General features: G+C 33.5%; 1 protein-coding gene and 1 long non-coding RNA gene across 3 annotated transcripts in view; one reads left to right on the forward strand and one right to left on the reverse strand.

Annotated features, from left to right (window-relative positions):
- Positions 1-24124, reverse strand: part of ESYT2 (extended synaptotagmin 2) — a 95443-nt gene that overhangs the window by 25489 nt on the left and 45830 nt on the right. For both annotated transcript variants that reach the window (XM_023505018.2, XM_031939582.1), the window contains exons 7-9: positions 5411-5466; positions 770-890; positions 441-617 (exon numbers count right to left, since the gene is read on the reverse strand). In XM_023505018.2, coding sequence (XP_023360786.1) covers positions 441-617; positions 770-890; positions 5411-5466 — 354 coding nt within the window. The remainder of the gene's footprint in view (positions 1-440; positions 618-769; positions 891-5410; positions 5467-24124) is intronic.
- On the forward strand, positions 1900-2748 carry LOC116419430. The gene is made up of 2 exons (XR_004229742.1): positions 1900-2223; positions 2472-2748. It is a non-coding gene; the product is annotated as an uncharacterized LOC116419430 (long non-coding RNA).

Here is a 24124-nt window from a genome sequence, read left to right on the forward strand (position 1 = left end):
ATGGGAGAAGCAAGACTACAATTAGAAATCAGCTTTTCACTTTTAGTCCAGTATTTTAGCACTAAACCAAAATGTATTTCAAATAAGTTGTGTCAACTGTCAAAATGTCAAAATGCAAAATCACATTCCAAAATATATTTTATACATTGTTCTTTTCCTGTACAAACACACAGAGGATACAAGGTAGACATTAATTCCACCAACATTTTCTCCATTACTTTCTCAAGGCTAGACATCAAGAAGACAATATGTTAGGCCAAGATATATAGCATTTATTGATTTCCAAGGTATAAATACTTACACTGAAAATTTAACAATTAGCTCTTGTTAATCTGTGTGAGTGTGGCCTAGAGAGTATTCCTCTTACTAAACAAACCACTTTGATGGCCTGGAAGCATTAGAATCAATATTGTCAGATTAAATACAATATGCACAATTACCTCATAAACTTCATTCCACTTTGGGCTGAGATTTTCTTTGATGACCTTACTTTGAAAGATTTGGTTGCCAACACGAATAACTCCATAGGGGTCTGATTTCCCCTTGACAAGGCCCTTAAGGTAAGTATCTTTACCTTGCAGATCCTGAGCTTCAATGAAATGTATTCTTAAAACACCCTGAGAATGAAGACAAAAAAATAAAAGTAGTTTGATTCGTTGCTTACTTTGTAGAATTCTTTACTTATTTCTATACAAGAGTTTGTGACTTTTACTTTTTAAAAAAAGAAATGCCTTTTTTTTGTTTTGAAATGAGAATTGCATATGCTTACCTTTGGTATAGGGAATCGAAGCTGAGCAATCTGTACTTCACTGACAAGAGGAACTGTGATTCGATTAGGAAGCACCAAATAATTGGATATTATATCCAGAATAATAGTATCTGATAAGCCACTGTTAGGAAAAAGAAAAACAATTGTCATGTATCAAAATAGTCTTTCATAGGTAATAACTAACTCAAACAGTAACAGTTAAAATTTTTTCCATGCTCACTCAAGTAATAGTCTAGTTAATTTGTTTTTTTAAAGAAAATATTCATACATATATTTAACATATATTGGATTACTTCTTTCTAGGGGAAGGGGGAGGGAGAAAAAAATTTGGAACACAAGATTTTGCAAGGGTAAATGTTGAAAACTATCTATGCCTACATTTTGAAAATAAAAAAGCTTTATTTAAAAAAAAAAAAAGATAGTATTCACAATAGAAAAACTTAAACCGTCTCACTGCTAAAGCTGCCATAATTTATATCATGGCCTGAAAACACAAAAGAATTTGATTTAATTGTATAATATCCCAAGAGCAAGATGACTTATTGGTTTTTTCATTAAATATTTGACATTCAAAATGAAGACATATTTCATTAAATTTCTCTCTCACTCTGAATAAGATCAATTAATGTTTCACACATGAATCCTTTAAAAATCAACTTGATTCTAGTATAAAATCTAGTATGTGAATGCATCCAATGAACTGACAAATGCCGTTATCAGATACTGTTAAGTTATTTTTTGATGTATAATAAATAGCACACCCTTCATTTTCAAATTTTCTGTTTTAAAAGAGGAAAGGCACTCCTTTATAGTTCCCTTAGGGCAAAGCTACTTAAGATACAATTAATATACGTTAGTACTTCCAACTATAGAACTGTATACATGTTATTAAATACTCACATAATAGTGCATCTCCCACATTTCTCCTCTCACTGATAATTAATCCAACACTCACACTGACTGTCTCCCTTTCCTTTCACCCCCGTATTTGCTACCGTGATTTTTACATTACACATTGACAAAGCGGATGTTCTTTCTTCTATCTACTTTGGCACATGAAATGCAATAATTTTCCTAAAAAAGGAAACAAGCCCTGTCTACTGACTTTGGTTACTTTTACTTTTTACTTTGGTTACTAGTGGTATCACAATAACAAAACTGCTATTAAGTCACAATCAAATGCTACTGTCCTGTTACTGGTACAAAAGATATCCTAAAAAGGTAGAATTTTACTGAGTTCAGAAGAAAACTTAAAAAGCAAGAATCACAAAGTGGGAGAACCTTTCAGGACTAATGGAAAGGCAGCACTACTGCAGAGAATGGGAGGTGGAGTATGATGTATGAAGAAGGACAAAAAGGACAGTGTAGTTGGGAAAGGGGCAGAGTAGAGCATAAGAAAGAGCGAAGGATCAAGCATGAGGTCAAAGTTATGAACCTTGAAGGATGGAGGAATGGTAAGAAAATTCAGTAAAGGGAAGGCTTAGGAGGAAAGGCACTGAGCTTTATTTTGGACATAATGATTTTAACAATGGCTATGGAACAGCCAATTTGATTTCTTTCTTTTTTTCCTAGTGGGTGAAATAATACTTGTTATATAAAAAAAAAATTTCATTAAAAATAAATCGTCAATAAATAGTAATATAGAATTGGGTCTCAGGACAGAGTCTCAGTCAGATATGTGAATCACTGAATCTACATACAGATGATTTTCAAAACCATGGAAGCTGACAAAGTGACTGAAAGAAGATCTTGAAGGAGTCCAGGAATGTCTTAAAAGGTATGCTCATAGTTAGTACTGAGTGATGAACCAGCAAAGGTAGAAAGAAGAGCTGGTTAGAAAAAGACAAAACCAGGAGAAAATATTTCCTAATACCCCACAAACAAAACAAACCAAAACAAACAAACAAAAAAACAGAAGAGATAAAACCCAGGTAGTTAATAGCATTAATGTAGCAGAATGGTCAAGAAGAATGAGAACTGGGGGAAAAAAATCAGATCCGACACTTAAGAGACAATTGATAATGCTAAAAGGAAGCAGTTTCACTTGATTGATGAGGCTGAAAGAGGAGGAAAAAATGAGAAGATAATTTATGGGGAAATTAAAAGTTTAATGATTTTTTTCAAGAATAAGGAAAAGTTCTGAGCATGCAACAGGGAAACAACAGGGGACAACAGGGAAACAACAGGGGACAACAGGGAAACAACAGGGGACAACAGGGAAAGAATCATTAGAAAATGAGAAAATTGGAGATAATTGAAGTGGCAATTTGTTAAAAAGGATGGAGAAGAACAAGATCAAAGACACATGTAGAGGGAGGTTGCCTTAACAAGGAAGGCCACCTAATTTTCATAAACTGTTTAAGTGAAAAAGTATTGTCAATGGAAAGACCACTGACTCTAGATTCCATAGACTGGTTCAAATAATTCCTCTGAGACACTAATGTGATCTGGGGCATTCATGACCCCAAAGTCTGAGCCTCAGTATGATCCACAAAAAAAGCAAAAAGGACAAAGATAACTTAGAGAGCATCCAACGAGGATAAGGAGAATGTTAAAGGCCTTCAGAGCATGACAAATGAGGGTTGGTAGAGGAACAGAGGATTGTTAGCTTGAAGTAGAAGATTCATGGCAAATGATATTTGTGTTCAAGTATCTTCAGAGCTATCATATAGATATTTGCTTGGCCTTAGAAGAAAGAGCTAGGAATAATGTGGAAATTTTAAAGAAACAATTTTAGATTCAATATAAAGAAAAAAAAATCAACAACCAGAGCAATCCAAAAGTGGGAAATGGGTTGTCTCAGGAAGTGGTAAAGACCTTCCAGGCAGGTCTTCGAGCACTGCCCATACCAACATGTGTCCCACTGGCCAGAAGGGATACAGGGTCATTAAAGAGATTCTATGATCACTTTTGATTCTGGTATTCTTATCCCTTTACAATGTCATAGCAGAATGCTACTTACAGAGATATCCTTGTAAACGTTTATTCACTCTGTTTAATTAGCGGGGAAGTATCAATTTATTTAGAAAAGAGAAGTAACATTTTCCCCTAAAATACAGATTTGAAGGAAAGCACATTGAAAGTCTATTTAATATCACACAAATCAAAGTTATGCATAAAATAAGTTAGCACTGATATAATTATATTTATCAAACACTTCAGAAATTCCTAACTTATGTAACAGTAATATTTTTGCGTTATACTTGAGAGCTTTTCAAAGGTGAAATTCAAAGACCTAAAAACCAAATATGCAAGCAATGGATAAAAAAAAAAATTACTTGATTGCTACAATACAGAAATATATGTAGCCTGAATAATGAATGTTAACTTTCAGATATAAGCACCACAAAGAGTTCACAACTGTTGTTAATAAATACATAACTTCGTTTTCAGGTTAGTGACCTATAGGTCTGCCATAAATAATCGCCATTCAAAGATTGGAGCTGATGAACAATAATAGAACTAGACTGGTTACATTTTTCTCACCAGGAAGGGGTGTGTTTTCTGGAAAGTTTACAAATGCTAACTGCATGAAAGCACCTGCACTTTCTGCACTATGTCAACATTTTATTGCTTCAGGTTAGTGAAGAGACTCCAAATAGATGAATTGACTTCTGAAGTTCCTTATTTCACACCACCCCCCTCTGAAATTCCAAAGAGTATAATGTAATTTGTGCCCAATGCCTTTAAGCAATCATTCTGGGGGGAAAAGATTTTAAATTTTAAAATGTGGCAAAGGACTGAATGGTGGATAAACTTGAAAAACAAATTGAAACCAATGAATCATTTTTTGATGACACGTTCAAATGTTAGGTTTCTGTTTCATTAATTAAAATCTACATGAATATAAAAATATATGCATGTAAATACATGTGTATGCATATATATACAAACACTTGTGTTTATAGTTGAAAAGTTTTCTTTAATTGACAGATAAAAGGTGATAATAAGTATGACTACAGTGACATCTGATACTTAGCATTTAATAATTTATAAAGCACTTTCCTCACCAATAACCCCTGAAGTGAATAATTTAGGTATAATTATCCCTATTTTACATATGAGAAAATTCATATTAAAAAATTCAGTGATCTGCTGAAGGTAACAAAAATAGCAAAAATGTAGCCAGGAATCTTGGATCACTAAAACCCATCCACTTTACCATACTTCATCTCTTCATGAAAGGATCTAGTGATAGAAAAAACCTCAAAATAAATTTATTATCAAGGGGATGGAGTCAGGTTGTAGGGCTTAGAAAATTTCTGAAACCATTGCAACTTTAACAAATCTGTAGCTAAGTAGAGATGATTTACTATGATCTATTTTAGCTCCACCTATTTTACAGATGAGAAAACTAAAGCCCCAAATGGTGAACTGACTTGCCCAAGGTCACACATGTAGTATGCAGCAATGCCTGCACTCTAACCTAGGGCTAGTGATGATTCCAGTGCCTTTTTCCCCCTTTATACCTCTTCTTAAGTAGCTTATGCTCTTACATAGCTGTTATGATGCAACCTCCTTTTGCAGAAGATTATTAGAAAGAAAAGGATCACTTTTTCAACATTAGAACACAGATGTTGAACAACTAATCACTAAAAATGAAATTTATTAAATTATTATGCCATATTATTTAATGCTTACTTTAGCCCAGGAATATCCAGAAGATTAGTTAATCCCGTCCAATTAATTTCTAGAAGCTGTAAAGAAAAGAAAAAATTGTAAATAAAAAAATTTATTAATAAGAATTAAAGATGTATTCTTCTTACTTTACATGGTTCTCATTTTTAAATTTAATAGAAAATAAACAATTACAAAATTCACAATAGCAGAATCAACATTTAACTGTGTATATTTATATATCTCACAAACCCCCCCACATACACATAATCCCAAATTCATGCTTCTACCAAATATGTTTTCAGCATAAATCAGAAGCTGAAATTTACCTTTCAATGTGTGCAATATACTTGTAATACATATTATCTAAAAAGCAGGAAAGATATTTCTTAGGAAAGATTCAATTGGCATTTTGTAGACAAAATTTCTTAGAATTATAAAATGATAAACCTGGAAGGGATCCTACAACATCCGCTTCATTTTATAAATGAGGAGTCTAGGGTTAAAGGTGAAGTATTAAAGGTCATAGAGCTTTGCCTTGAATCTTAAACCCTGCTATCTCTTCTGCAAAATTAATGTATGTAATACCAAAATAAAAGTATTTGGGAGAAGGAAAAAATGCATATAAAGACAAGTTTTCATCATAAAAACTTAGAAAAATGTCAATTTTCTAAATTGACTCTAAATTGATTCTAAAAAAAAATGTTATTTTTTTGCCAAACTGAAATAAAGACTTAATTGAATGCTTCTAAACTCTATGTTCTTGGATATTGTGACAGATTTCACATCCAGAGAATTGAAGGGAAAGACTAAAAGTAGTAAGACCCAACTATCATCACTTCTGAAGTTATGTCAATTAACTAATATCTCAGTTTTCCCTATTAGCTGATGTCAGTGGAATTTTTCATAGGTCTATGAAAAGGAAAATTTTTACTGCTGCTTAAAGGGCCCTCAATCATACTCCAATAATAGTTCTTTCAAAATTTTTCAACTCCCAAAATACCCAACCTACATGTGTGCTTTTCATAGTCTCCCTTTCCATCAACTCCCATATACCATCTAACACAAATTTCTACGTTCATTCAGCCCTTCCTTTCTCTTGTTTCAGGAATTATGTTCTTTCCTCTGCAAGACTTACTTTTGTCCCTGATCAACACATATCAATAATTATTTCCTCATTCTCATATATCCACTCATCCTTTAAAATATTTTTTCTCTCATCCTTAAAATGAACAACTTCCCTCAAACTTGCTAACTTTTGAACTTGCATGATAAAAAAGATCAAAAAATTCTACAGTTGGAAATTATCATAGAGATCAACTAGCATAATGCTCTCAATTGGACAGACAAGAAAACTGCAACACAGAGAGGTTAATGACACTGGGGCTGACAGGACTGGGATGAGACTCTAGGTTTCCTGATATCTCTTGTGCTTTTTTTGACTTGACTGACAAATTCTTCAAGACAGTCATCTACTCTAATTACCTACTGTTTCTTCAATTCCTTGATACCTAGGTTTCTTCCTTTCCATGTCCTCCTGCAACTTCTATTGAAACTGTTTAAGAGTCAAGAGAGTAGAGTAGCAGGAAGAAGTACAACAATCTCCATTCCCCAAAATAGAAAATTTCTTCCAAAAAGATCTAGAAAATCCATCAGACAGAACATTTATCAAGAAATCAAAAAAAAAAAAAAAAAAAAATCAAACTTGAGTCATTTTTCCAGGCCAGGTAAGCAGAGGGAGACAGAGAGGTTTTTAGATACTGGGGATGCAGTCTGCCCATGAGACAAGCATGGAACCCTCTTAATGCAGAGAACCTATACTCCAGAGAAACAGAGAGGCCCAGATCTAATACAAGGACTTTAAATAAGTTCAAAAGCAAGTAGTACATGTGTCTGGCTTTCACTCCCAAGAGCAGAACAGGGACTTATTTTCAGCCTCTAACCAAATCTTAAGCAGAATAATCAGAATTCCCAAACTAAAGGAAAGCCTGAAATTCTGCCACTCGGATTTTGACTCAGACATGTGACCAAGAACAACTTGAGAAAAAACAAACCTTTGATGAAATAGAGGACTTCTGAACATTCCTGATTAAAAGACCAGAACAGCACGGAAACTCTTAAGTGCAATCAGAGTAGTAAAAAGAAATATAAAAAGGTAAATAAGAATGAACAACCATATGGGATTTAAAAAGGTTAAATTGCATATATTCTAAACCTAAGGAAGAAGTAGTAGAGAAAGTCATTGAACATTTGAATCTCTTTTGAACTGGTCAAAGGAGGAAGAATACACACACATAGCTGAGCAGAGCAATGTCTTCATTCAACAGGAAAATAGAAGGAAAAGGTAAGAAAGGAGGAGGAATTAGAAGATTACATTAAGGAGAAATTAATTCTAAGCAAAACAAAGTCCAAACAAGGATATAAAAAAATTATTTATAGTTCTTTCTGTGATGGCAATTTATAATTGAATTACCTGCTCCTCCTTTGGGAGTTTGAATCTGGCCTCAAACACATACTAGCTACTTCATCTTGAGAAAGTGACTTACTCCTGTTTGCCTCAGTCCCTTATCTGTAAAACGCTGAGAAGGAAATAACAAACCATGGCCAAGAAAGCTCCAAATGAGGTTAAAGAGTCAGACACAACCAGAAAATTACTTAACAACCACTACCCACCTCTAAAGATAAAATAGGGATAACATTTGCAATACCTAACCTCAAAAGGCTGCTGATCAAATATTTTGTAGGACTTGAGTAAGATTTTGAGTAGGAATTGAGTAAGACAGCTGCTTGGAAAAAAAAAAAAGGGTGGGGGGAGGTGCAGATTGCCAGCTACCACAAATCTATAGCATCAAAACCATGAAATTTACACTATATTGAATAACAAGAAATCCAATAACAAACCAAAAAAGAAAATTCACAAGAGGTCAATCAGAAGCTGAAAGAGAATAGGCAAAGGGCCTTGTCAGCAAAGCTGGCACAGCACAAAACATCTTTCCTACGGGTTCCCGAAATGGGCAAGGCACGACACTGTCTACAAGGATCTATGTTAGAAGACAGCAAGAGGTTAGAGCCTCCTAATATAGTTCCAAAGTAGTCATATACTTTAGAAATCCTGGAGAATACCAATGGGCAGTGTCAAACTAAAATTGTGGCAAGGAACTCAGACCAGAAAAGCCAAGGCCTAGGAGCTCCAAGGTGCCCAGTACTCTGTCCTGAAACACTATAAAGAGCAAGTTCTCTGAACCTCCAAGATTTAGAGGGCCTACATATGGAAGAGATGGAGGTTAACATAGAACTCTAGGAAACCCAAGGAGAAACAAACCTGAGCCAACTATTCTGACTCAAGAGCACAATGAAGTTTATTAAATTGCTAGTATAATTCAATAATAAAATGTTTATTCCTAATATGTTCAAGATAAAATCATTATTTTTAGACTTAAAATTATTCATTTAATGGAAGTTTAATAGATCTGATTCAGTACTATACTACATAAAGTTCTTGCTATCTTTTCTTCTTCCTAAATAGATTCCAGATGGCATTTTCTTAAATCACTTTCTAATACACTGACATAATACTCCTGGTTGTACAAACTTAAGCTTTCTACTTCAATGACAGAAGTCTTAGACATTCATCTGTAAAAGAAAAACATTCCAAAAGAATTCAAATTTGATCTCCTGACCTAAAAATGACCATACAGACCAGTGTAACTGCTATTGTTCAAAGACAGCTTAAAGATACTGAAAAGAGATTAAAGTTTACTTCTATCTTCTTACAAGCCACCTTGACTAGATAAGATGTCTCAGAAGACTTCACTCTCAACTCAGGACCTCTCACGGTGGAATCCTGCTTTCTTGATTCCTAGAGAGCTCACATAACCCCCGAAATCGAGGTATGCCTCCACTCAGGCTTCATTATGTGCCCTGGGCAATTATTCTTCCTCCTCCCACTTTTAGATTCATAATTAAAACAATTCTGTCACTGTTCCTGGAAAGGGTATTTCAGCCTAATTCCCTTAATTTTACTCACAGTATGAAAGATTTCCAAACCAGAACAGGACACACTTCTTCCCTGTCTCCTTCTATTAGAATATTTGAACTTACAGGAGCAGAGCCAAAATGGCGGAGAGCAGACATAACTCTGTAACTTTCTCTAAACTTTTCTGAAACCAACAGCAGATTAAGCCTCTAAACAGGTTTTCAAGTCAAAGAATCCACAAATATTTGGAATACAATACATTTCTAGAAGAAGATACCTTTGGAAGAACTTCAGAACAGGTCTGTTTCAATCAGGCAGGGGGACAGTCAACTGAACGTAGATGGCAGGATAGGGAGACCAGGACAAGGAGCTTGGGGGGGGGGGGGGGGGGGGGGGGGGGGGGGGGGGGGGGGGGGGGGGGGGGAGGGGGAGAAGAGTTAGAGCATAGTAGCTTCCATGCACCTGGAAATCTTCTGTGAGCCTCTTAGGCCATCTGTTTTCAAGCAGGTGGTTTGGCAGATTTGCCTTTTGTAAAAGTCAAATTGTAAACCACCGAGTCCTGGAAGAATGCCAGACCTTGCCCCCATTACCCAGCACTGGAAATCAATCAGCAGAAGTGCCCCAGGGCAAATTAAAGCAACAGCTGCCTCTCCTTTGCATTGAAGAAACCTCAAGCCTTATTTAAAAAAAAAAAAAAAAGTCTCACCATACGCAGCTTTTATGGAGAGAACAGACCTCAAATCCTGAGGTTCCTAAAGGCAAAGCAACTCCAGAAGAAGCCCCAAAGAGAGACATGAGCTGGAATGGAAATTCCCTTTTCCATTGGAAAAAAGGGAAAAATAATGCAAGGAACAAAAAAATTTAATTGGCCAATTGCAAAAGGAGCTAAAAAAGGTAACTGAAGAAAATAATAAACTAAAAATTAGAACTGAATAAATGTAAGTGAATGATTTAATAAGACAAAACAGTCAAAAACAAAAAAATTTAAAAAATAGAAGAAAATATGAAATATCTCCTAGGAAAAACAACGGACCTGGAAAACAGATCTAGGAGAGACAATCTAAGGATTATTGGGCTTTCCAAAAGCCATGATGGAAAAAAAGAACCTGGACATGATTTTACAGAAAATCATAAAAGAAAACTGCCTTAATATCTTAGAATCAGAAGGTAAAATAGCCATCAAAAAAATCCAGTGATCACCTCTTAAAAGAGTTTCAAAAATTAAATCCCCAAGAAATATTATGGCTAAATTTCAGAACTATTGTGCCAAGGAAAAGATATTGCAAGCAGCCAGAAAGAAACAATTTTTATACCAAGGAGCCACAATTATTATTACTCCAGAGCTAGCAGCTTCTACCTTAAAAGATCAAAGAGCTTGGAATCTGATATTCCGAAAAAGCAAAGGAACTGGGATTACAACCAGGAATAAGCTATCCAGTTAAAATGAGCATTATCTTTCAGGGAAGAAAATGGACATTCAATGATATAGGTGAATTTCACCTACTTCTAATGAAAAGACCGGAACTGAACAAAAAATTGTTCTCAAAAGACAGAACTCAAGAGAAGCATAAAAAAGTAAAAAGGAAAGAACTCTTGAGAACTATATTTCTATTATAGTTATACTTTGAGAGCGTGAATATAATTTGATTTTATCATGATAATATGAAAAAGAAACTAAAGGTAGAAAGAGGTCGTACTGTAATAAGAAGAAAAAGGAGGTAAAATAAGGGAAATTACATCTCACGAAGAGGCAAAGAAAGCCTATTATAATTGAAGGAAAGAAGTGAGGGAGATGAGCATTGTGTGAATGTTACTCTCATCAGATTTGGCTCCAAGAGACTATCAGGCATATTTGGTATCACAAAGAAAATTGTCTCATTTTACAGGGAAGTAGGAGGAAAAGGGGGGAAAAGAAAGGGAAAGACTAATAGAAGAGAAAACAAGAATTAGGGGAAAGGTGTAAAAAGGGAGGATGGACTCTAAAGGGGGAGAACTGTTTGAAAGAAGTGGTCATCAAAACCAAAATGCTGGGGAGGAGAGGAAAGGAATAGGAAAGAGAAAAGCATAATTTAGGGTAAATAAGATGGCAGAAAATACAGAATTAGTTATTTTAACTGTGAATGTGAATGGGCTGAACTCCCATAAAATGGAAGCAGATAGCAGACTGGATTAAAAGCCAGAATCCTACAATATGCTGTATAAAAGAAACACATTTAAAGCATCTGAGATCAAGATTGCAGCCCTTGCTTTTTTTTTTTTTTCCTTCACTTGAAGCATAATATATTATGCTCCAGCCCTTTACCTTCTGTATGTATCACTCATGGAAACTTATACAAAAACTGACCATGTTGTTAGGGCATAAAACCTCAAAATCATATGCAGAAAGACAGAAATAGTAAATGCATTTTTTCAGATCATGATGCAATAAAAATCACTTGCAATATAAGGCCAGGAGAATATAGACCAAAAAGTAATTGAAAACTAAATAATCTCATCCTAAAGAATGAATGGGTGAAATAGAAAATCATAGATACAATTAATAATTTCATCAAAGAGAATGACAATGAGACAACATACCAAACTTTGTGGGATGCAGCCAAAGTGGTAATAAGGGGAAATGTTATATCTTTAGAGGCTTACTTGCATAAAACAGAGAAAGAAAAGATCAATGAATTGAGCTTATAACTAAAATAACTATAAAAAGAACAAATTAAAACCCCTCAAATACCAAACTTGAAATTCTAAAAATAAAAGGAGAGATTTATAAAAGTGAAAGTTAAAAAATAGCTATTGGATTAATAAATAAAACTAAGTGTTGGTCTTATGAAAAAACCAACAAAATAGATAAACCTTTAGCTAATTTGATAGTTTCAAAAATGAAAAGAGAAAACTTTCCACCAATGAGGAGGAAATTAGAGCAATAATTAGGAGTTACTTTGCCCAACTTTATGCCAATAAATTTGATAACCTAAGTGAAATGAAAGAATACCTACAAAAATACAGATTGCCCAGATTAACATAAGAAATATATTACGTAAATAGTCCCATTTTAGAAAAAGAAATAGAACAAACTATTAATCAACTCCTTAAGAAAAAACCCCCAGGACCAGATGGATTTACATGTGAATTCTACCAGACATTTAAAGAACAATTAACTCCAATATTATATAAACTATTTGAAAAAATAGGGAATGAAGGATTCCTACCAAATTCCTTTTATGACACAGACATGGTACTGATACTTAAACCAGGTAGGACAAAAACAGAGAAAGAAAATTATAGACCAAGTTGCCTAACGAATATTGATGGAAAAATCTTAAATAAAATATTAGCAAAGAGATTACAGAAAATCATCCCCATGATAATACAGCATAACTAAGTAGGATTTATAGCAGGAATGCAGGGCTGGTTCAATATTAGGAAAACTATTAGCATAATTGACTATATCAATAACCAAGTTAACAAAAAACATATGATCATTTCAATAGATGCAGAAAAAAACATTTGATAAAATCCAACATCTATTCCTATTAAAAAACACTAGAGAGTATAGGAATAAATGGACTTTTCCTTCAGCAAGCATCATATATAATGGGGATAAACTGGATCCATTCCCAATAAGATCAGGGGCGAAACAAGGTTGCCCACTATCACCATTACTATTCAATATTGTATTAGAAATGCTAACTTTGGCAATAAGAAAAAAGAGATTAAAGGAATTAGAATAGGTAATGAGGAAACCACATTATCACTCTTTGCAGATATGATATACTTAGAAAAGCCTAGAGAATCAACTAAAAAACTATTATAAATAATCCACAACTTTAGCAAAGTTACAGGATACAAAATAAATCCACGTAAATTATCATCATTTTTATACATCACTAACAAAATCCAACAGCAAGACAAATTCCATTTAAAATAACTGTTGATAGTATAAAATATTTGGGTATCTAACTGCCAAGGAAAAATCAGGAACTATATAAGCAAAACTACAAAACACTTTTCACACAAATAAAGTCTGATCTAAACAATTGGAAAAACATCAAGTGCTCTTGCATAGGTCGAGTGACTATAATAAAGATGACAATACTACTTAAACTAATCTATCTATTTAGTGCTATACCAATCAAACTCAAAAGAACCTATTTTACTGACCTAGAAAAAAAATAACAAAATTCATCTGGAAGAACAAAAGGTCAAGAATTTCAAAGGAATTAATGGAAAAAAAAAAAAAAAAAAAAAGCAAATGAAGGTGGCTTAGCTGTACCAGAGCTAAAATTATATTATAAAGCAAAATTATTTGATACTGGCTAAGAAACATAGAAGTTGATCAGTGGAATAGGTTAGATTCACAGGATAATCTAGTATTTGACAAATCCAAAGACCCCAGCTTTTGGGATAAGAATTCACTATTTGACAAAAACTGCTGGGAAAATTTCCAAGTAGTTGGAAGAAACTAGGCATTGACCCATATCTGTATACCAAGATAGGGACAAAATGGGTTCATGATCTAGACATAAATAATGATATTATATACAAATTAGAAGAGCAGAGGATAGTTTACCTCTCAGATCTGTGGAGGATGAAGGAATTTGTGACCAAAGAACTAGAGATCATTACTGATCACAAAATAGCTAATTTTTATTATATTAAGTTAAAAAGGTTTTGTACAAACAAAACTAATGCAAACAAGATTAGAAGGGAAGCAATAAAGTGGGAAGACATTTTTACATTCAAAAGTACTGATAAAATACTTGAGAATTGACTCAAATTTATAAGAATAGAGAACTGACTCAAATTTATAAGAATTCAAACCATTCTCCAATTGATAAATGGTCAAATGATATGAACAGACAACTTTCAGATTGAAGTTGAAATTGAAACTATTTCTAATCCTATGAAAAAGTGCTCTAAATCACTATTGATGAGAGAAATGCAAATTTAGACTACAGTGAGATACCACTACAAAGCTGTCAGATTGGCTTAAGATGACAGGAAAAGATAATGAATGTTGGAGGGGATATGGGAAAACTCTATAAAAAACACTGAAACATTGTTGGTGGAACTGTAAACAGAAACCACTCTGGAGAACAATTTGGAATTATGCTCAAAAAGTTATCAAACTATGCATACCCTTTGACCCAGCAGCATTTCTACTAGGTTTACATCCCAAAGAGATCTCAAAGGAAAGGGATGGGCAAAAATATTTGTGGCACCTCTTTTTGTAGTGGCTAGAAACTGAAAACTGAATGGATGCCAATCAATTGGAGAATGGCTGAACAAATTGCGGTATACGAATGTTATGGAATATTATTGTTCTGTAAGAAAGGACCAATATGGGGTTAGCTAAGTGATGCATTGGATAGAGAACCAGCCCTGAAATCAGGAGGATCTGAGTTCAAATCTTGCCTGAGACCCGTTAATACTTCCTATCTATGTGACCCTGGGCAAGTCACTTAAGCCCAATTACCTCAGCCAAAAAAAAAAAAAAAAAAAAAAAGCACCAACAGGATGATTTCAGAGAGGCCTGGAGAGACTTACATGAACTGATGCTAAATAAAATGAGCAGAATCAGGAAATAATTATACATGCCAACAAGACTATATGATGATCATTTCTGATGGACATGGCTCTCTTCAACAATGAGATGATTCAAACCAGTTCCAACTTTTACGTGATGAAGACAGCCATCCACACCCAGAGAGAAGACTGTGGGAACTGAATGTGGACGACAAAATAGCATTTTCATGCTTTTTGTTGTTTACATTTTGTTTTCCTTCTCAGGCTTTTTTTCTTTCTAGATCAGATTTTTCTTGTGCAGCAAGATAACTGTATAAATATATATATATATACATATATTGGATTTAACATAAATCTTAACATATTTAACATGTATTATCTACATCAAGCTGGTAAATATTTTAAGAATGTCTTGAAAATATATGCTTCTAGGCTTTGAGGTGATGAATTGTTCAGTCTCAACAATAATCAAAGACAGTTTAAAAGAACAGAGATTTACATCAATTGACTGTTTATTCAAATGACAAAATTACAGACTGAAGTTGCAGTTAATGTTTGTGAAGCATGCTCCTCAACAATAATGCCATAACCTTATTAGCATTAAGCATTACATATATTATTTAACATACAAGAAAATGTTAACCTAAAGGTTACATCTAGAAATAAATGTTACAGGCTATATTTGAGTCCTAGTCTCCTATTCCTAAACACAAGATTCTCTACATTAAACTATATTTCCTCTTTTTTAGAATATTAATATTATTCAACCCTAAAAAATATAAAGAAAAAACTTAAGAACAGGTTAAGAGTTTTCCTTAAGTCTTAGTAATTATACTTTTAAGAATACTTTTGTATTCACTTCTGTTGACAACTCATGTTTCCAGGGCAGTGTAACATTAGTAATGAAAGTATTATTTCAATTTTTTAGATAGGGAGGGGTGATATAGTACAGGGAAACTGTGGAAATCAGAAAACCAAGTTTCAAATCTTGGCTTTACCACATCATTGGGTGACCTTAGGCATGTTATAACCTCTGGGCAACTCATCTGACCTATAAAATGAGAAAACTGGACTAGAAGATCATTAAGGTCTTTCCAACTCTAAGAATATGATCCTATGATTTCCAAGAAAAGTGATGCTAACAGAGGTGAAATGACTTGCTCATGGATTACAGTATAAGCACAGGATTTGAACTGCAGGATTTTGGTTCCATTATTATTTCACTATGCCACCTTGCAAATGCACACAAGGGGTTGTACTATGTTACAGCTGACAAAAGAAGCCCAAAAAAGATGATAAATATAAATATATTTATCATCCAATAAATGATTTAGAGAAATCATCATTATTGTCACCATGAAATAACAGTTCTTCATAACTTATGGCTACAGGCATGATAAAATATGTACCTTTATTTCTAAAGATATTATATCAGGTTCCGATTTCAAATGAAGTAGGCACAGGAACATGATGCTAAAGGGTTGATATCATAAAGAATCACAAAAGTGGATGGACTTTTCAAAAAGCCCATGTAATAATATTTGTGATAAAAACAATTCCAGAGATATATTTATCTACCTGAATACTTTTGGCAGCATCTATTTAATAATACATTTTCAGCATGGCTCTGGGGATATTTGGAAAGAAACAAAAAGCATTACTGTAAGAATTTATATAGTCTGCACTTGAGATCATACATATGTGCAAGAGTTAAAAACAAAGAATATAATCAAGTGCTGTGTGAGTGGGCCAGACTACAGTCAAAGAAAGGGGAGATCAGTGTGGGCTGGAGTAGTAGTCTGAAAAGGCAGAGTGAAATATGAGCCAGGGGACAAACAGACAGCATTTTGACATTTAAAGGGAAGATACACCCAGCTGAGAGAATAGGTTATGCAAAAGGCATCAATCAAGGTAAAAGTAGTGGAGGGACATGATAAAATCTGTTTAAGGGAAAAGCTCAGGAAAGGCAACTAAAATTAGGATGCCTACTATTCCCACGACAAAGAACAAGCTTCAGAGCAACTGAAGCCAATGCAACTGCATGAGTAAGATTTCTATTTCAGGAAGCTGTAGAGCCAGTGAGAGTTGCATTTCTGAAAGCCATGAACTCATTCCACAAAAACTGTTATGCTTCGCTTGGAAAAGCCACATCTTATGAGGCAAAATGTTGGGTTTGTCACTGCAAACATTTCCAGAGCTGTAATGAAACAAGCTGGAATTTAGACTATGGAGCATTCCACTGAAATTTTCTCTTTTCTACTCTATTATAATGTTTATCTGATTAATTACATGCTTCCGAAAATCTAAATGAAGTTCTTTGATGACAGACAATTCCTTAAAGGTACTTTTTAAATTACTATATACTTTAAAATGTGTCACACTGTGATTTCCATAATTAAAGACATTGAATTCAGTCATCTTGAAACTACAAAGTTTTCCAAATAGCAATAAAGACATACTACATAACACATACATATATAAGATTAATAATGTAAAATATCTAAAATGAGAAAGCATGATAAAATAGAAAGAATGCTAAATTTTAATAGGTTGGTTCTATAATCTTATAATTAGAAAAGATGAGAAGAAATAACACTAGCTCTAAGATCTCAAATTCTGAAAAAGGAAGACAATACATAGAGAAGAATTTAATTTTCAGACCCATGGAAGGATACAATGGTCATTAGTATGCCACAGTAAAGCAGATAGTAATTCATTTTCCTTAATGGCATTTCTTAGGGGCAGCTAGATGATGCAGTGGATAGTATTAAGCCTAAAGTTGTTCTTCCTGTATTCAAATTAGACCTTTGACATTTACTAGCTATGTAAGCTTGGGCAAGTCACTTAACCCTGTTTGCCTCAATTTCCTGATTTAGAAAATGAAGTGGCAAACCACTCCAATATCTTTACCAAGAAAATCCAAAATGGGATCATGAAGACTTAAAAAGATTGAATAACAATAACAACAAAATGCCATTTCCATTGTGAAAAATCACACGCATTAAACTTTTTTAAAGTGTCAACACCTTTGGTGGTGAGAATTGTCTCCTGGGGCTACATCAGTTGTGGCTGCTGAGGAAAACTAAGCTGCAGCAACTGAACAGGTAGTTTTCATCTTTATAAAAGGCCTTAAAGGTCTGGGTAGAAGTGGTGTTGGTCTCTCCTATTCCTACAGTTGTTAGGTGCATTTCTTTCTACTGGAGTCTGAGGGGAAGTAACAGTTTGGGTGGTTTGAGTGTCTAAATAACATCTCTGCCCTCATTCTCATGCTATTTCATATACAAGGAAGATATCTTGCTGGAATAAAAATCTGAAGATGTCTCCTCATCATCTACAAAAGATAATGGAACACAAACTGCAGTTATTTTTCTGATGACTGTTTTACAAATGCCCTTGGGAAGACAATGCTTATCTACAAGATAAAGTTTCTGTAGACTAGTTTTGTCTGTCATTGCTTCTATTCGTTTTATGAGAAAACACTGCTCATCATCATCCATCACTGACTCCTTAAAATTTTACAGAACAACTGGGAATGACTTAGCAATGATACCAGACAATTCAAAAGGAAGGATTCATGATGAAAACTGCTAGCCACACCCAGAGAGTCTATATGCAGATTGAAACATAAAATTTTTTCACTTTATTTTCATGAGTTTTTGTTTTGTTTGGGGGAGAGGAGGGACGGGGGGACTGGGGGGGGGGGGTTCCCTGCCTTCTTTCAAAACATGAATGACATGAAAATTGATTGTTTTATATGATTTCACTCAACTGCTCACTAGAGAGGAAAGGGAGGGAAAAAATGTGAAATTAAATATTTTAAAAAGTGAATGTTAAAAATTATCTTTATATGTAATTGGGGAAAGATAAAATGTTATTTTTTAAAAGATTTTACAGATTAATTTATATTCTGATCTATTGCTGCTTATGCCATCCATTTCTCTGCCTGGCAAGTAAGTCAATGTTTGCTGACACCTATTTCCAAGAGTTTTCATAAGAATCAAATCAGGAAATATTTATAACATGCTATGCCTGGCATTTAGCAGATGCTATATAAAAATGATAGCTATTGGCTATCATTACAAAGTATTTTCTGGCCTCTTTTAATCTATCAATTTATTGTTTTACCAATTAGATAGGTCTAACTTCTAAATGACGTTTTTAGAGTTGGTTTTAATGTCATTTTTGTTGTTCACTTCCTATCTTTTTTAATTTTCAAAAGCTTATTTAATGAACTGTATTCTATACATTTTTCCCCAATGGCATTCTTTTTCCTAGGTAATAATAAAGTTTTCTCTTCATTCTGATAATGTGAATATCAGATTACGTAGACAGCTGACTCAGGAATAACTTCTACATCTATAATAAATATTTTTCTGTCTGTTAAAATGTTTCACACTTTGAGATATTTCTTAATGCTAGCTCTGTCCAGTCTCTACTATTTTATTTTGAAGAAAATGCTTAAGATACAGAGATGTGAGTATAATTTAAAGGTCTTTGGCCTCTCTGAACCACTTTCCCTTTTGTTTTTCCTCATCTCCAACTTTGTAATGAAGTTACCAACTATCAGAATCTATACTGATTGGTATGTCTTATCAAGATCTTCATAGAATTTTCCTGTTCCTTTTTTTCATTTTTTTTTGTTTTTTTCTCAATAGTATATTTTTCTAAATATGTATAGTTTCAAACATTCATTTTGTAAGAATTTGTGTTCCAAATTTTTCTCTCTCCTTACCCAAGAGATGAGCAATTTGATATAGATTAAATATGTGCAATCCTTTTAAACATTTTCAAATTTGTTATGCTATGCACAGTATTTGTCTTATCACTCTATCTTTAAACACTACTAATACCTAAGATACAATTATTTTCATGTTCATATTTCTGGAAATACTTATTATACTTTTAGTACTATAATATTTTCCTAAGTCACAGGTTCAATCTTCTTCTATCTTCTTCTATCAATCTTCTATCAATAAACTCTTATGGCTTCCTGTCATTTTCAGGATCAAATAAAAAATACTTTGACATTTAAGGGCCTTTTATAACTTGTCCCACTTCTCTTTACAATCATATTATACTTTATGCCTTCCCATATATTTTTCAACTGAATGGCACTGCTCTCAGTATTGCTCCCAAAACAAGACATTCATCTCCTGAACCTAGGTTTTTTCTTCTAGGTGTCTCTCATGCTTGGAATGCTCTCTATCCTGACTTTGCTAGCTTCCTTCAAATTCATCAAGTCAAATGGACTTGAATGTCACCTTCTCCAGAAACTTTTCCCAAATCTTTTTAATTCCAGTGCCCTACATATGTTGTTTATTTCCTCTTTATCTTGTGTATAGTTTATTAGTATATATTTGTTTTCATGTTGCCTCCTCCAATAAATTGTGACCTACCTGACAACGGAGAATATCAAGTATCTTTTTTTCTATTCCCAGTGTTTATTTAGCACAGTTCCTGGGACATAAAAGGCACTTAATAAATGCTTATTAATTGATTAATATTATTGCCAAATATCCCATGATATAATAGTTCTTGTAGTTTTGAGGCATACTTTAAAACCCACAGAAAACTTTTTTCTTTGCTTCTCCAATCTTTCATTTAGATAATACTTCCTTCTTTCTCCAAGGCTTGTCAGATTGTTGTGATTCAGTTCCTCTAGAAATGTCTATTTGTTAACCTCTGGACCAATAGCTTATATTTAGAGAATTAAAGTGTTAAATTATGGAGAGCTAGATGGCACAGTAGATAGAGCACTGACTCTGAAGTAAGAAGACCTGAATTCAAATCCCGCCTTAGATACTTAACACTTCCTAACTATGTTAACCTCAATGGCCTTACCCAAAAAGGGAAAAAAAATTACAAGGCAATTCCAATAAACTTTGGTTAGAAATGCCATCTACATCCAGAAAGAAAACTATGGATATTGAATCAACACAAGCTACGTTTACTAATTTTTTTTCTTCCCTCTCTTGTGGTTTTCCTTTTGTTCTTATTTTTTCTTCCAATGTGATTCATTAAGAAATGTGTATTTAAAAAGTTAATATTCATGTATAACCAGGAAAAAAAATTTTTAAAGACATTACATTAAAATTTTTATGATCTAAAAACTGATTCTAAACACACTTTGCCTTCATTTTTATCACTGTTATCACCACTGCTGAAGTAGGATGCATGTAAGCTGCCATTGTTAAAAATTTTCAATTTCATGAGTTGGCATAGTCAAAGTGTTATCACATGTCTTGCCTAATAATTAAAAAATAATTTTATTTTATACTGTAGAACAGCCATGTCTTACCCTCATATCTTAATTACATACCACATAATCTACTGCTTTTCAATAATACAGTGAGTTATCTCCACTGTTCTTCAAGAAAATCATAGATCTATATGTGAATCATATACTAAGATGGATTTGATTATAAATGACCTTCGCAGTCTATGATTAGAATGGAGACCATGTTGGGGGGCTCCATATTGTCAATAGTTGAAAAAGACAGACCAAGTAAATCCCATGAGAATATGTCTGAGATTTATCAGCCATGTGAGTGGAATCCAGTATTATTATCCTCACTCAGGAGTCCCCAGATATTTGCAACTGTCCCCAAGTCACAGAAAATTCTTGGTATACTTCTGAAAAGGACTATCTAGATGCACCCTAGGCTGGCCTCTACCTGCATGTGGAAGTCTTTGCAAAATCCAGGAAAGTAGAAAAGAGCCATGCACCCCAGAAATATGAGTCAGTTAGACTATAAAGCATTTAAATGGTTAGTTATTTCTTAGATCCAATGACAACACTGCCAACAGAGCTAATGTTCTAACAAAGAGGATCGGTCTCTCATTCATGCCAGAATCAGTTCTATCTCTTGGCCTTTAACAAGAGATAATAAGGGATAGTTAGATGGCACAGTGGATAAACCATTACTCCTGAGTTCAAATCTGACCTCAGGCCTTTAAAACTTCCTAGCTATTTAACCCTGAGCAAGTTACTTAACCCCCAATTACCTCAGCAAAAAAAAAAAAGACAATACAATAAATAATAATGTAATAAATTATTCTCTAATCTTATTAATGAGACATTCAGAAAATCAGTAATCTGGCAAAGGATTTTCTTTTGCTTTTCAAAATCAAAAGTTTACAGAACACTACATTTGAACATATCCTTTGACATAATACCATTACTATACCTATACCCCAAAAGAATTAAAGAAAAAGACATATATATGAAAATATTAACAGCTGCTCTTTTGGTACAAAGAACTAGGATGCCAATAAGTTGGGAAATGGCTGACCAAATAATATATTAACATAATGGAATAATACTATTTTGTTAGAAATCATGACGCAGATTAAACTATGACGGAGAACAAGTTATACTAAAACTATAACACTGTAAAGGCAAATAACCTTGAAAGACAGAAGAACTCTGATCAGTATGGTGAGCTATCACAATTCCAGAGGAACATCCTACCAAGCCTCCTGACAGAGAGGTGATGGACTTATGATAGTTTTAGACAGAGCCAATGCAAAAAAAAAAAAAAAAATTTTTTTTTTGCTTTACTATGCTTATGTATCTGAAAAGTTCCATCTTCCTTCCATCCCTCTTTTAACTTTTGACTAGGGAAAGAGAAGAAGCGGTAATGGAAAAAAAAAGTTTTGGGGAAAAATGTTGAAAAGCTCAAAGTTTACAGAGATTAAACACTAATACTTACACCAACTTTCTGAACAAAGATAATAAAAAATACAAACTTTAAAGCTTTTTTGGCTAAGGAGGAAGAATTACTTGGCAACCAGCAGCCATTCTCATATTTTCCAGCTTAAAGTAACTGACAAAAATTCCCTTCAGTCTGTAGCATCTGTTGGATAACTTTATTGCCCATATATGGCTTAGCTGTCTAATTTAATGATTCCTAAATCTTTGGCTCCAGCTTTTTAAAAAATAACCATTTTAGCTTTTTTTTTTTTTGCAAGAGCTTCATAATATATAAATATACTTTTTTTCAGAAAAAAAATTTATATGGCAGATTTAAATGAAATAAGAATAGGAATTTTCTCAGTAAAAAGTAGAGAGCAAAATACGTAAATTTTGCTATTCAGTTACGTTGTATTAAATTTCAGACCAAAAAAGTAAAGCATAAACTTAAAGTACTGGGTAACTTATTGAACTTTCGTTAACCTAAGAGCTATTTAGAATATGCATAACAGTTTGTACTTATGAAGCACTTTAATAGTTTTGAAACTAATTATCGATTTCCTTTAAAAGAAAAATTACTGTGTAAGTTTAAAAATAAAGATAAAAGCAATCTACTAGCCTTTAAATATTTCTTGCTTCTAATAGAATCAAAACTGGCCCTCAAAACAGAATGATTAAATTATCAATACAATGGTGTATTGTAAAGGAGTACCATAAATGGTTAACTGTGTGAAGCATTAATGTAATGGTTTGACTATAGAGACCGCACTACAAAAGTGAAATCATTTCTTCTGTTAAATATTAAAACAGATAAATTACATAATATGATTATGTAACAATTGAACTAAAAGCCAAAAGTGACCTTATTTATCCATTCAAATAATTCAGTATATGATGTTACAGTCGCATTGTTGCGTTGTGGGTTACCTTTTTTTTAAGTGCAAATGCACTGCTTTGGCAGTCTGATGAAATCTGAACCATTTACTGAAATGTTTTTAAATGCATAAAATAAAATACATAGATTTACCAAGGAAATCAACTCTACTGTAATATATTTATTAAAATATTTATTTTAGGTCACAGACTTGATTAACTCAGACCTCATTTTTTAAGTCTGTTATTTTTTAAAAATATGAATAAGTTTTTGCCACACAAAAATTATGACATCATTACAAACTAAAAAAACAAAGAAACCAGGAAGAGTGTGGAAATTTGTAACTGCCAAAAACTATGTTAAATTAATTTTTTCCTAGCTGAAGAACCCAAAGGATGAATCACCCTCTCTTGTTCTCCCTCCTGTCTTTCCTCATTCCACCATACAGCAACTCTTAGATCAGTTCAAAGCTTGGAAACTTTTGTTTCCACATAGAACTATTGTTCTCTGTGGGCTTCCTTCCCCACTCAAGGCCACTTTTCCATTCTGACAAATTGTATGCTATGAAGCTACATCTGCAGTTGCAGGTACTGGCCCAGGATCATCTCTGTCAACAATGGAAAGTTGAGCTGAGCCTAAGCAAAAGGAAGCAGGTATAATATCTTGGCAACA

The sequence above is a fragment of the Sarcophilus harrisii genome, chromosome 5, assembly GCF_902635505.1.
Source record: "Sarcophilus harrisii chromosome 5, mSarHar1.11, whole genome shotgun sequence".
NCBI lineage: Eukaryota > Metazoa > Chordata > Mammalia > Dasyuromorphia > Dasyuridae > Sarcophilus > Sarcophilus harrisii.